The sequence below is a fragment of the Octopus bimaculoides genome, chromosome 8 (assembly GCF_046866305.1).
Source record: "Octopus bimaculoides isolate indiv1 chromosome 8, ASM4686630v1, whole genome shotgun sequence".
NCBI classification, from domain to species: Eukaryota; Metazoa; Mollusca; class Cephalopoda; order Octopoda; family Octopodidae; genus Octopus; species Octopus bimaculoides.
In genome coordinates, this window is record NC_142935.1 from 45983019 (window position 1) to 45998836 (window position 15818).

Genomic DNA, 15818 nt, shown 5'->3' on the forward strand with positions numbered 1-15818 from the left:
CAAGTCTGGCCCTTTAAATTACAGGCACAACAGAAACAGGAAGTAAAAGTGAGAGAAAGTTGTGGTGAAAGAGTACAGCAGGGTTCGCCACCATCCCCTGCCGGAGCCTTGTGGAGCTTTAGGTGTTTTCGCTCAATAAACACTCACAACGCCTGGTCTGGGAATCGAAACCGCGATCCTATGACCACAAGTCTGCTGCCCTAACCACTAGGCCATTGCGCCACTATTACAATACTAGAATATGATTTGGGAGAGATTAACAGCTATTTCTCGCATTCCAAGCTACCATGTTGTGGTCCTTCATTGGCTGTTGTGTATTTGTATGTTATGGCACAGACATAATGTATTAGAATGATTAAGAAATTCTCTTCAAAATCATGAAGCCCCAAGTTTAATCCCACAGTGTAGCGCCCTGGGAGACTGTCTTCTCTCATAGCTTTGTGACTGAAATTAGATAAACAGAAATTGTGCGGAAACCTGTTAAGTGAATTGGTGCTGTAATTTCAAGTACTCACTGAGTCACTTACACAATAATACAATGAAAAGATGGCTCCATTTACAGAACAATTGTGAATACTGATTATTGAAAGTGATGTAGCATCCGTTAGCGTGAGCATTTCATTTTGTATGCATGTGATTTGTTTGAGTTTGAGGTTTTTGAATATGCACTATGGTGGACTGTTGATCATACTGTCCAAAGATCAATCCTTATCATAGCCATTGTGCTGTACACCTAAACTAAACAAGGTACAGAAATTGAGTCCATTTACCTCAGTTTCCCTGGCTAAATGAGGCACCACTTCACCAACATGCTGCAGATGTTAGTTTCAAGCTGAACAACAACTGTGTCAATCACACCAGTCTGCAACCTGAGTTTATAAGTTCATGAACTCTGTCTCTTCTCTGACTAAGCTATTAACAAACCTACATGGTCCAGTTATTAGTGATAAAGAGGAAGGCAACGAACTGTAAAAAGGAATAACTAACAAAATACTAATGTTCAATACCATCTCCCTGAAGAGATAGAGAGAGGAAGAAAAAAAGAGCGGGAAAGGAAGAAAGGAAACTGAGAGAAGGATAAAGAGGAAAGAGAGAAAGCATCCATATCTGCATGTATCTTTTCTCTTAACACTTCAGTATTTAAACCAATCAAAATATTCTACCTGTTTTATATTTATACTGGCCAGATCTGATTTTTCACATGAACCCTACAAAATCATTCTAGAAAAATTAAGTTACCTCATCAAAATCTCACAGCTACAAGACAATACATGGTTAATTCAAAACAATCTCTTTTACGCTTTTACTTGTTTCAGTCATTTGACTGCGGCCATGCTGGAGCACCACCTTTAGCCGAGAAAATCGACCCCAGGACTTATTCTTTTTGGAAGCCTAATACTTATTCTATCGGTCTCTTTTTGCCGAACCGCTAAGTTACGGGGACCTAAACACACCAGCATCGGTTGTCAAGCGATGGTGAGGGGACAAACACAGACACACAAACACACATACATATATGCAACGGGCTTCTTTCAGTTTCCATCTACCAAATCCACTCACAAGGCTTTGGTCGGCCCGAGGCTATAGTAGAAGACACTTGCCCAAGGTGCCACGCAGTGGGACTGAACTCGGAACCATGAGGTTGGTAAGCAAGCTACTTACCACACAGCCAAAAATAAATAAGCATTACTTTTGAGAGAATAATGTGAATGTTAAAGGGGTTAATGCATGTGATATTTTCATTTTCTAAATGTGTTCTCTTCCTCTCTCTCCCATCTTTTTTCCCTCTTTTTCTAATATTTCCTCCTTTCTCACTATTTTTACGATCTTCACTCCTCTTCTTTCAACTGATAACCTACCTCACGTTCCCACTCTCTGTGAGTGTACTACTCCTCGTCTCCTCCTCCAGCAACTCACATTCTGCGTATGTGTGTAATACTTTCAACAACCCCCTCTACCATCCCATCATTATCCCTATCCCTCCTTCCAACTGTCTGTCTCCATGGATGCTACAATCTCACTATTACATCAAATTAAATTCTTATCTCATTGATGTCATTATAAAGACATCAGGGTGGGGGGGGGGGGAAATAAAACTGAAATTAATAGATATACATGTGTAGGTGTGTGTGTATGTGTGTGTGTATGTGAGTGTGTACGTACAGATATACTAGTATGCAAATGTTCATGTGTATAAATGTATGTGGAAATGGTACAGTGCACATGTCTGTTAGTATTATTTTCTTTTATTTGTTTCAGTCATTTGACTGCGGCCATGCTGGAGCAACACCTTTAGTTGAACAAATCGACTCCAGGACTTATTCATTGTAAGCCCAGTACTTATCCTATCAGTCGGTTACGCTGAACTGCTAAGTTACAGGGACGTAAACACACCAGCAACAGTTGTCAAGCGATGGTGGGGGACAAACACAGACACACAAACATATACACACACACACACACACTATATATATATCATCATCATCATCGTTTAATGTCTGCTTTCCATGCTAGCATGGGTTGGACGATTTGACTGAGGACTGGTGAAACCAGATGGCAACACCAGGCTCCAATCTGATTTGGCAGAGTTTCTACAGCTGGATGCCCTTCCTAACGCCAACCACTCAGAGAGTGTAGTGGGTGCTTTTACGTGTCACCTGCACGAAGGTCAGTCAGGCGATACTGGCAACGACCACGCTCAAAATGGTGTATTTTATGTGCCACCCGCACAAGAGCCAGTCCAGGGGCACTGGCAACGATCTCGCTCGAAAATCCTACGAAGGCCAATACGACAGGCTTCTTTCATTTTCCATCTACCAAATCCACTCACGAAGCTTTGGTTGGCCCAAAGCTATAGTAGAAGACACTTGCCCAAGGTGCTACACAGTGGAACTGAACCTGGAACCATGTGGTTGGGAAGCAAGTTACTTACCATACAGCCACTCTTGCACCTATATGCATAACTTTTATCTTGTACTTGTTTCAGTCATGTACTAGGGTCATGCTGGGGCACTGCCTCAGAGGCTTTTAGTTGAACAAATTGACCCAGGCACTGATACCGTTATTTTTTTCTTTCTAAGAATGATACTTATTCTATCAATCCCTTTTGCCAAATTGCCTCTAAATTACAGGGATGTAAACATACCAGCACCAGTTGTCAAGTGGTGGTGGTAGTCGAGTGACAAACGCAGACACAAAGACAAACACAAATATGCATGCATGCATACACACACACAAACACATGCATACATGCACATATATATGGGAGACCCCCTTCAGTAACAAATGACCATAGGACTGAATCTAGAAAGTTCGCCTCTGAAACATAAGTCTGAGCAAGGTTGTTTATGGGAGACCAGCTGTTGCCCAAGCATACCAGTCATCCCTCTCCATGCGACCACTGTTATCAAAGGGAAAGGCAAAGTCCAATACAGCTTGGCACCAGTGATGTTGCAACTCATTACAGCTGAATAAACTGAAACAATGTGAAATAAAGTATATTGTTCAAGAACACAACACACAGCCCAGTCTGGGAATTGAACACACAACCATGTGATTGTAAGCCCAACACTCAAGCCATTGATGCATGTGCTTTCACATTTTTCTATCCTAGCATGGCTTAGATAGGAGGTAACTGCAGCAAGATTTTTTTGGCCAGATGCTCTTCCTGTTGCCAACTCTCAATTGTTTTTCAAGTAAGGGATTTTGTATCCTAATGGTTTATATTTTTTATTAATTGACATTTTTATGTTTCAGGCTCTATGTGTGACTGTTTAATAATGCCACATATAAAAGAAGTCTTGGAACTGTCTAAATTTAAAAGAGGCCATATTGTGGGTCAATCTGAAGGTGGACTTAGCCAGCTTGGGATCCCACTTTCTACAGTGATTGTGCAATTCACCAGAGAGGGGGAGGAGTCCACAACAGGTCAACCAGGGCCCTCTGACAACCCTTCGCTTTAAGAGAAGTGTGGAAGATAATCTTCGTTGCTAGGCCTCTGACATAGCACAATAAGTTGATGTCAGTCCCAGAACAGCTGTTGGGTATCTCCACAAACTCAGCTACTGTGGCAGAGCAGCAAGAAGGAAGCCATTTCTTCAACCAGCCAATATCAAGTGGAGAAAAAATTGGGCTGGTGAGATGGTGGAGAGGCCACTAGCATTTTGGGACACTGTCATATTCTCTGATGATTCTAGAATTGTTGTATTTTCTAACAATGGTCGAGTGTGAGTTTGGAGACTCAGTGATCAAGAATTTGATGTGAAAAGATTGCAGCCAACAATGAAACATGGTGGCTATTTTGAGATGGTCTGGGGACCAATTTGGAGCAGTGGTTGATCAGAGCAAGTGGAGTGTGAGGAAAACATAAACTCAGATAAATATGTGTCAATATAGCAGAAAGGACTCCTTCAAATCTTCTCTAGTACTGAAATGACTAAAGAAAACTCTTTATTTATGGAAAATGGGGCTCCTTATCACATGGCTAAAAAGATCCAAGATTGGTTGGAAGAGAATAGCATTAAAAACTTCCATGACCAATCCAGTCACCAGATATGAACTCTATTGAACATCTCTGGGGCATAATGGACAGGACACATCATAGCCAAATCTTTTGAAATTACTGCAAGAAACTTGGCAAGAAATTCCTCAAGAGAATATATTCATCATCTGATCAGTAACATGCCTAATAGAGTCTTTGCATTGAAAAATGCAAAGGGCATGTCTCCTAAATATTAAATATTCACATTATAACAATTAATAAATAATGTGAATGTATAATTTCAGATTTAAATAAATTTTAAGACTATAAAGGTATCTATTTACTTCTGTCATGTCTGTATATAATTTATAATGATGTAAAATATATGTATGTATAATATAACAAAAAACTAGAAATTTTTGGGCATTATTTATTCATCATTTCACATGTTTCATTTGCTAATAGGAATTACAAAGTTTTACATGTCTGTCAAACATGTAAAACTTTGTAATTCCTATTAGCAAATGAAACATGTGAAATGGTGAACAAATAAAAAAATTTCCAATTTCCTGTTTTGTTATACAATAACTCAGCAAATATTTCTATAATTCTCAATTTTGATATGTATTTTGACTAACGTACAACAGCAATTGAGACCTCATATAGGATTGTAATAATAGAATAAGCAGATGTGCTTCAAGAGGAAACAGCTGGGATTTATTCTGTCTGTCTGTCTGTCTACCTGTCTGTCTGTCGATCTATCTATCTATCTAGCTAGCTCTCTATCTATCTATCTATCTATCTTCTTTCACTTGTTTCAGTCATTTTAACTGCAGCCATGCTGGAGCACTGCCTTTAGTCAAGCAAATCGACCCCAGGACTTATTCTTTGTAAGCCTAGTACTTATTCTATCGATTTCCTTTTGCCAAACCGCTTGGTTACGGGGACATAAACACACTAGCATCAGTTGTCAAGCGATGTTGGGGAAGACAAACACAGACACACAAACACACACATATATATATATATATATATATATATATATATATATATATATATATATATGTATATATATATGTATATATACGACAGGCTTCTCTCAGTTTTAGTTTACCAAATCCACTCACAAGTCATTGGTCGGACCAAAGATATAGTAGAAGACAACTGCCCAAGGTGCCATGCAGTGGGACTGAACCTGGAACCATGTGGTCGGTAAGCAAGCTACATAGCACACAGCCACTCCTAGTAATATAAGATATGAATTCCAAGAATTGTGTGGCTCTCTCTCTCTCTCTCTCTCTCTCTCTTTCACTCATATATATATATATATATATATATATATAACCTTTATTTTCTATTTGTTTCAGTCATTAGACTGCGACCATGCTGTGGTACCTCCTTGAAGAATTTTAGTCGAATGAAATGAATGACCCTTGTACTTTTATTTGTGGTCCGGTACTTATTTTATTGGTTCCTCTCATCAAATTTTTTAATTACATGGAGGCAAACACACCAACGCTGATTGTCAAGCAGTGGTGGGGGACAAACACAGACACAGAAGCATGCACATGCACACACACACACACACACATAATGGCTTTCTTTCAGTTACCATCTATGAAATTCACTTGCAGGTTAACTCATGGGCCCGAGGCTAAACTAGAAGACACTTATGCAAGGTGCCAAGTAGTGGGATTGAACATGGAATCATGTGGTTGGGAAGCAAACTTCTTACCACACAGCCAAGCACACACATACATGCATGCACACATAAACAGCAGCTTCTTTCACTTTACAACTATCAAATTCCCTCACAAACTACTGGTTGTCCCAGATCTACAGTAGGAAACACTTGCCCAAAGTGCTGTGCAGTAGGACTGAACATGAAACCACATTGTTGAGAAGCAAACTTCTTAACCTCACAACCATGCCTGCACCTGCTAAACTGTGTGTGAAACATGTAGAATAAATATTTCTTGATACATCAATGAAACGGGTCTTGAAAATTCGATATACACACACCAGACTAGCTGCACTAAAATAATTACAGAGGAGTTGGTATTGATATGACTAAAAACCTTTGAAGTCAGTGTCCCAGGATAACTGCAGTGTTTTTACTGGCTGAAACTAATAAAAGAATTTTTAAAAAAAACTGCATCAAAATATTTCACTAGAACACCACTGGCCTCCCCCTAGCAAAAACACATTTACACATCTAATTTACTACAACAGTAGTAGTAGTGGCAGTGGGTGTTGTAGTGGTGTGATAGTATCAGGAAATGCATGCATTTAGTGTAGAACATAGTGGTATGTGAACTGGAAAATTTAAACCAAATTGTGGCTCCATCTATTGAGTATTTAGCAGCTGGTACCACAATATCAATATTATTGATTTTTAATACTGGTGAAAGGCTACAGATCTGAGTATAGCCAGTTGAATCACCCTCAGTACATACCTACCTTTTATCACCAGCCCCTGGTTCAATAATAAGGTAGCTCTTGGTTCAATAACAATGTAACCCTTAAACTCTATAAGAGAAAGCCTCCCATTTTAACACTTTTGATATCAACTCACATTTGGTTTTATAAAACAAACTTAACGATTTAAAGTAATATAAATTAAAACCTTCCCTCAAAATTTCATATCAATGTACACACACAAACATATATACCATCATCATTATCATCCTCCTCCTTTAATGTCTGTTTTTCACGCTGGACAGTTTCACCAGTGCTGGCAAGTTGGAAAGCTGCACCAGATTTCAGTCTGATTTGGCTTAATTTCTACAGCCAGATGCCCTTCCTAATGCCAACTATTTTACAGAGTGTGCTGGGTGCGTTTTATATGGCTCTGGCATGGGCTTTTTTACATGATGCTGGTACAGGTATTATCACATGGCCCTGATGGGCTTCTTTTCACTTTCCGTCTACCAAATCCACTCATAATGCTCTGGTCAATTTGGAGCTATAGTAGAAGACACCTGCCTGAGGTGCTATGGTGTGGGACTGAGCTGGAATCAAACTGATCAACCACATACCTGTATCTATGAGTAGTTATACAAACAAAAAACAGAAAGCAACTTAGCCAGATTATCAGATTGCACCCCATTGTCTAGGATGAAGAGGAACTTTTGTCCTGTTTCCTATAAAAACTCTTTTTGTATCAAGGACTTACCAAGAATTTTTGCTAGACCACATAAATAGATTTCTTACACTGCACCCAGCTCCAGATTATGTTATTACAGATGTTTCATGTGCTTCTTCTGCTACTTCACTAGCTACACTTTTATGTTCCATCGTATGTGTATAGAATTATGTTTGAAGGAAAGAAGGGAAGGAATTTGTTACATTTAATTTACTGTAATAGTGGGGGTTTTGTCTTAATATTTCCTTTTGCGTTGTTTTGCTGTTGTTTTCTATTGGTTGTATGATAGTGTTGGGAGGTTATTGTGTCAATTGTGTGACGTGAGAATTATCTTATAGCATTAGGAAGTGATTGTCTAGAATATGCAATGTGCAAGTTGTGTTATAAAATTGATAGGTATTCGTGTGGAATAGGTGGTTTGTAAATAGTGTTACAAGATTGGGAGATGATTTTATAGGATACGCAATGAGTAAGGTGTGTTATAATATTGGTTTCAAATATTGGCACAAGGTCAGCAATTTCGGGGGAGTGGGTAGGGTGATAACATCAACCCCCAGAGTTCAACTGGTACTTATTTTAGTGACCCTGAAAGGATGAAAGGCAAAGTCAGACCTCTGCAGAATTTGAATTTAGAACATAAATTGCTGTAACAATTCTGCCAGCTTGCTGCCCTTAAGTTGTGTTATCACGGAAATTATTTGTGTGGTGCAGAATAGTTATGTTGTAACACTGGGAGATGATTAAGTTGTGTTATTTTAAGGTCAGGTGATTGCAAAATAATGTACTGTGTAAGGCATGTCATAGTACTGGGTGGTGAATATGTTATGTACATACTGTTTGAGTTGTGTAAGCAAACTAAAAACACCTCCTATAGAATGTTCTAAAGTGCCTAGTAATGACTGCTGTTCGGACAGTATTTAAAGTTGTGAGCTCTGCTATGGTTTTTATGTCTTTGTTTGTTATTCTTTACCAATATTCCAGCTCTTACTGATGCTGTTTGTTTCACTCTTAATCTCTTTCAGTTAGCTAAGCTAAATACGAGTCGACAGAATAAATTATATTAATGTTGTCTCATATTTCCAGTTTTGAGATTCTTTCATCGGATAAGTTTTCTTTGTGGCCTCCAGGTGTTTTTCTAATCGAAAGGTATTAAAATGTTTATCAGAGTAAACATATAAACTTATGTTTCTTTATTTCATTATGATATCTGAATAGTAGTTTACTTTGATAATTTTGTCAGTCTGAAGAGATAAGTCTTGGAGCACCCTAGACATTTCCTAGATCTGAATTTTTTTATAGTTTGGCTTATGCCAACTGAAGCACTGCCTTCAACTGAGTATGCTTATATCACTTATTTTTAGTTTTTCTGTATAATATTTATCCAGACATTATTACTCCTCCAGGAGAGCAGTAACTCCACATAAAAACTGATACATGGTAAAGATTACATTTTAGTCATGAAGCAGTAGTATTAGTAGTATGACAAATGTACCAAACCCCTGATTTAAAATGGCAGGTGATAGGAAGGGCAGCCATAAACACTGTGCCAAAACAGCCATGACACACAGAACAACAAAATTTGACTATTCACTCTGTTGCCATGTGTGTATGCCAGACAACAACTGCTCAAGACAAGAGACATGTCAAACATATGCCATCATAATAAACATCATCATTTCAATATCCACTTTTCCAGAGTTTTTTGGAGCAGATTTTCAATAGCTGAATATATTTCCTGTTGTCAACCATCACGGAGGTGTTGCAATGTTCTGAAGCTAGTGGGAGCAAGCATATAAAAAAAGGTGCTGTGACATGTACCATTCGATTATCGATTATCGATTCACCTCTCTTATAATGCCCAAAATATTTCATCAGTTATAATATATGTAACAATGGGCGTAGGAGTGGCTGTGTGGTAAGTAGCTTGCTTACCAACCACATGGTTCCAGGTTCATTCCCACTGCGTGGCACCTTGGGCAAGTGTCTTCTACTATAGCCTCGGGCCGACCAAAGCCTTGTGAGTGGATTTGATAGACAGAAATTGAAAGAAGCCTGTCGTATATATATATATATATATATATATATATATATGTATGTGTGTGTTTATGTTTGTGTGTTTGTCCCCCCAGCATCGCTTGACAACCAATGGTGGTGTGTCTACGTGTCCGTAACTTAGCGGTTCGGCAAAAGAGACCGATAGAATAAGTACTAGGCTTCCAAAGAATAAGTCCTGGGGTCGATTTGCTCGACTAAAAGGCGGTGCTCCAGCATGACCGCAGTCAAATGACTGAAACAAGTAAAAGAGTAAAAAAGAATGTCATAATATAGGAGACTTACAACTACTGATTTAGGTAACTAAAGATCTTTCTAAAAATCAGTAAAAAGGTGCCAATTTTGAAAAATGTACTTGGTGGGGGGGGACTGCTCCCCTTGATCCCTTATTAGCTATGTCACTGACCATCGTCGGGTAATATTTTCCCATGACCAGACAGTTTTATGCAGAATACTGGAAATGAATGACACTGCATGTATGACAGTGACACTCATTTACAACTATTTCACAATGTCAAGACAAGGAGACACAAGACATATACACACACAACAAAATCTACTCACAAGGCTTTGGTTGACCTAGGGTTATAGAAGAAGCCACAGTGGGACTAAATCGAAAACCATGTGGTCGGGAAGCAAACTTCTTACCTAAAATAAGCTGGACCTATACTTTAAATAAGCATAAGGCAAGGAATCTCGTGGGGAAGGTACAGCCCATTAAATTGAACCCTGTGCTTCACTGCTATTTTATCTAACTGATCTAGAAAGGACCAAAAGGCAAATATATATAAATGTATATCAGTGAAATGGAAGCATGGCTATCGATGCAGTCATGGCTGTATGGTTAAGAAGCCTGCTTCCCAATCATGTGGTCTTGGGTTCAGTCCCACTGCATGGTACCTTGGGCAAGTGTCTTCAACCAAAGCCTTATGAGTGAATTTAGTAGACAGAAACAGAAAGAAGCCTATGATGCACACACACACATATGTAAGTATGTAAATGAATGAGTGTTTGCATTACATTTGTCTCCTACCACTGCTTGACAATCATTGTTGGTTTATTTATGTCCCTGTAATTTAGTGGCTTAACAAAACAAATCAATAGAATAAGTCACAGACACAAAAATAAGTATTGGGGTCGATTTGTCCAACTAAACCTTTCAATTAATTCCATTCTGTCATTTGAACTCAGAATGTGCAGAGTTGAAAGTAAATAGTATAAGACATTTAGTGTGGAGCTCTACCACTTCAGCCACCAGGCTTCTTATAAGATGAGTCAATAAAGGTGCCAAAGCCACTATGTGGTCATTCAATCAGCTAGAAATAACAGCCAAACCTCCACTCAAACACTACACTCTTTAAAAAAAAAGGGCACATCAGATATTATATTCCTTGATGCATTATGTCTAAAAAAAAAGACAGGATATTCAACACTGGTCGCCTTCATTATATTTTACTTATACACACACGCGCACGTGCAGGCGTATGAATAATGTGTTTGTATCATAAAAATACTAAACTTAATAGTTTCCGTTCTAAATGTGTGTAGTACGAGTAAATTTGTAAGAGAATCTTGTTGACATCAAATGGAGATATACAAACACACATTGTCATAAATGAAATAGACTCGCACTCAAAAACTTCTAGCTTTGACTTTAACGCACATAAGTATTAGCAAGAATGTCATTAGCGGTATATTTCCAATATATGTTTACAAATTTATATAGATTCTGTGTAAGAACACACACACACGTCTGATGTATAAACGTTGGTTTCAGTCAGATACTCATAGCAGAATTTGATATAATATAAGCAAATGAATATATGCTTACACACACACACATTTCAATGACTTCTGTTTCATGATTAAATTTCACGTCGGAAAAAAATTGAATTTTCAGCAATGAATTTTATTTTATTTTATTTTTTTTTTTATGTTTTAAATAAAATTGTTCGTTGAAAAACCATCTGATGATTGGTTTGTTGGCATGAAACTTAAAGCAGTATTCTACTATTATAAAACATATACTTACTCTACGTAACGTATCGAGTACTTCTTACTTTGTTCGTGAAACCTCTTACAAAGTCTGTCAATCTATCTGTCTATCTTTGTCTATCTATCTATCTATCTATAACTCTGATTTTAACGGTTTCAGTTATTCATCAATTTAATAATTCAATTTCAATAATCGGATAATTTAAAGTAAATTGTTCGAATATCGAAAACATTAAATTCCAGCATTCCGATTTAAGAAACTTCGGTTTCTAATAGAATATATAAACTGCATCTATATTATGTATTAAGTACTATTCCCAGCAGTTGTAAACACCAACATGTAGCAACCCATATAATATGTGGGAGTGAACATCATTGATAGCGTGTCTATATATTTATGTGGAAGATCTATTCAAATAACGAATTCAAGACTTATTAATGTTTTCATATGTACTCTGGGAACTACACATTACACGAAACAGTAGAGCACCGATCTAAGTACCTTGTTCTTTAGCAACGTCCCGTTCCAAAAGGGCTGCAATTTAAATAATAGTCAATATAACAGAAGAGATCAATTAAGATTAATTTTCCATCCCCCACTTCCTGTAGAAATGTCAGGCTTTGTGTCAATCATATAAGACATTGTTAATTCATAGAAATAATAATAATAATAATTATAAGGGTATTTTTGTTTCTACTAATAATAATCTTATTTACTCTTTGGTGTTGTTTCCTTCTCTTCACCAATCTTCTCGCCTACTCCAATTTAGTGAACGACATAAGTATACATACATACAAAGATATATATATATATATATATATATATATATATATATATATATATATATATTATACATTTACAAACATACAGTCGTATAATTTATATGAGAAATATATCTGCATTCATTATATATATAGTATTACATTGTATGTGTTCCCCCAGGAAAGTCTTTACACAATTACGTTTAGGGATGCCTGTTCGTCTCTATTCATTTATATGAAGGATGGAAATAATCATCAGTGTTAAGTCGAATTAATCACCCATTAAAAGATATATCTGATTATGAAAAATATAATAATATCTATCGTACATACATTATGTGTCTGAATTTAAATATACATAATAGATAGATAGATAGATAAATAGATAGAATGATAAATAGATAGATAGATAAATAGATAGAATGATAGATAGATAGATAGATAGATAGATAGATAAGCGGGCGCGTGTGTACGTATGAAAGGAGGAACAATATTATAGATTGTTTTGTATGGATGAATATATGTCAACAAACATAAAGATATACACGAAAGCATGTAAGGAAGAGATCTTTTAAAATAAATTCTACGTATATTAAGATTTTAAGTGGAACAAGAAGACGGAACTAATACAGCTAATCATTTGGCAATCGGGGTACCATAACAGTTTTAGGGTACCGCTAACAGTTGCAGGTTTAGCGGCAAGCAGACATTAAGTAGCCAAACGAAGATGTTCATTCGGCCCCCAATTACCTCAATAATTAATATAACTATAGGAATATTGAAAAAAGAATTTGTTTTATATTAAGTTATATTAAATGCATAAGGGATGCTGGTCATCGTTTGAAATAAGGTTGGAGAAAACAGGGAGGAAGACATATAATCGAGGTGTGTTAATTTAAAAAAAAAAAAATACATTCGCGATGGCGATATAAAGAATGGACATAGCTGATGAAATGAAGAAACTTACTTATTTAGCATATGAGCAAAAGCTCTCTGTCCGGTCGAAGCCATGATTTGACTTCTATAAGATTAAAAAAAAAATTGAAGCTTAAAGTCGCTTCATCCAAAAGTCTACTGCTTCTTTCTCTCGCTAAGGTTAGGCCTATGCATTCGGTAATTTTGATCCACCGTTATTCCGGAATAAGAATAGCGGTGTTATCATTCTGTCGTGTTCTACTTCGATTTCATACATGTGTGTGTGTGTGTGTGTGTGTCTGTCTGTCTGTGTGCGTGTGTATGTGCCTCTCTCGCTTTCTCTGATTTACACACTCACACACATATATATGTATATATATATATATATATATATATATATATATATATATATATATATATATATATAACACATTTTGCTTACGACTAGAAGAGATGAAATCAGAATGAAATTTTTACTCTCTAAAAATAAAATCAATGTTTTATTTTTATTTACACGCTCTGAGGAGACCGCTTATTCTAATCACAATAATGTTAGCATACGGTTATTAATATCAAAACTGGGTCCCAAACACATTCGCAATATTGCTCTACCCTCTGGTTAATGCTATTAGCCGGTTATCGATATTCAAAAAGCCTCCGCCCCAAGATGATCCCAATAAGCGGCTTCCAGTCTATCTATCTATCTATCTATCTGTCTATCTATCTATCTATCTATCTTACACACACATACATACATGTACATATATATGCGTATACTCATATATTGTTTATATATATATATATATATATATATATATATATATATATATATATATATACATATATATATATATATAAACAATATATATATATATATATATAAAGGAAATACATCTAGCAATTGAGTCATCTGACCTCATCTGAGTATATTACTCGTATTTTAAAATGAAAAACCCTATCGACAAGCGTAAACTACAACTGATCATGCACTCACATAAACTCACACACTCACAAACACAAACGTATACACACGCACATAAACACGCTTAGATTAGATATAAGCCTGCTGGATCTTAACCACTCCATAAAGAATATAAGTATGGATTTAACGAACGCTAAGAATGTCTGGTTTCCATTTATTTTATTGATTATGTTATGTTTCTCTCTATTCCATATTCCTCTGCACTCGTTCGTTTATTAAACTACTTTCCTGGTTTAGTTATGGTACGTTTGTTATTGTTTTTATTAATATTATTATTATTTATTTTTTTTGCAGTGTGATATCAGAGCCATGACGTCACAGATATCCCGTTACTGCACCAACGAGACACACACACGCATGCACGTGCACGCACACACACACATGCACGCATACATACAAGTACGTGCTCACATTACATGCACCACTCGCCTTTTCCTGCATTGTAGAACGGTTGCAGGAGTGACTGTGGTGTTTTTTCAGTCTCCAAGTCAGCCCTGATCCAGCTTGTAATTATCACAATAGATGTTCCTGGCGCTATCAACCCGTCTTTTATTCATACATAGTGCATATAGGACTACATTACGCAATATAGCCTTCCGTTTTTAAAACGGTAGGGGGTAATACGGGGGCGATTTGGCTGTAATTTCTCGTTTGTATATCCGCTGTATATCTCGTATATAATATATATAATGTTTAGCCAGAGCTCAGCGTTGATCCAGTAGACCTTTAGATTTATGTTGAAAGATGTTTCAGCTGTGACAATCCCATCTTATCTTTCCTTTTTTTCAGCCAACATAATGCGTCTCGAACTACATTATCTAATGGAGTTCCTTTATTAAGATAATATGCTATGATTTGGTGGGTATTTGACGTAGATACTCCCCTTATAGCTTAAAATAGATGTGACGCTGGTAGTAAGAGAGGGACTAATGAATGATAGAGACAGATGTTAAAGGAGGTGATACTGTAAAGCCCCTTTTACATTAGTACCATTTAGAATAGGAAGTAACGTTTTGGTAAGAGTTGGTGAAACACTAGAATTAAAGTAACCTTTGTAGTCACGGTAAAATTAATCCTATGATTGTTTTTTTCATGTATAAGATATTACATGATATATACCATGAGACAAATGCTACAATGTTTTTACAATGTAAATACGATGTATATTTTGTAGTAAGGTTGAATTCGAAATTTTAAATTAAAAAATATTTAACAGTATTTGAAGTTTCAACTTCCTTGTTCATGTAGTATCGGTTTACAATAAACATGTTTCAATTTTTTTTCAAGGAAGTTGAGAAGTATTTGGTAGACTATCATATTAAAGAATTATCAAGTAGATTGAAATAGTATGTTTCACAATCGAGCCCAAAAAGTAGATCCTTAAGTGGATGTCCGACCTACTAAAAGCAGCAGTCATATATCTCTATATTCACACTTAACCAACTTAAATAAGGAAAAGACACAGATAATATATTCCGAGATGTCAT

General features: G+C 36.5%; 1 protein-coding gene across 9 annotated transcripts in view; it reads right to left on the minus strand.

Moving 5' to 3' along the window:
* The window catches only part of LOC106868262 (dedicator of cytokinesis protein 7), a 175959-nt gene extending 162291 nt beyond the window's left edge, over nt 1–13668 (minus strand). For 7 of the 9 annotated variants that reach the window (XR_016242866.1, XM_089356429.1, XM_089356427.1 and 4 more), the window contains exon 1: nt 13402–13626. Coding sequence is in view for 7 of the 9 variants with exons in the window: in XM_089356429.1 (XP_089212555.1) it covers nt 13402–13445 (44 nt within the window). In the remaining 2 variants the exon portion in view is untranslated. Of the gene's footprint in view, nt 1–13401 lie in introns of all 9 variants that reach the window. The other 2 variants (XR_016242868.1, XM_089356432.1) reach the window with 1 other exon arrangement.
* Nucleotides 13669–15818: the final 2150 nt, after the last annotated feature.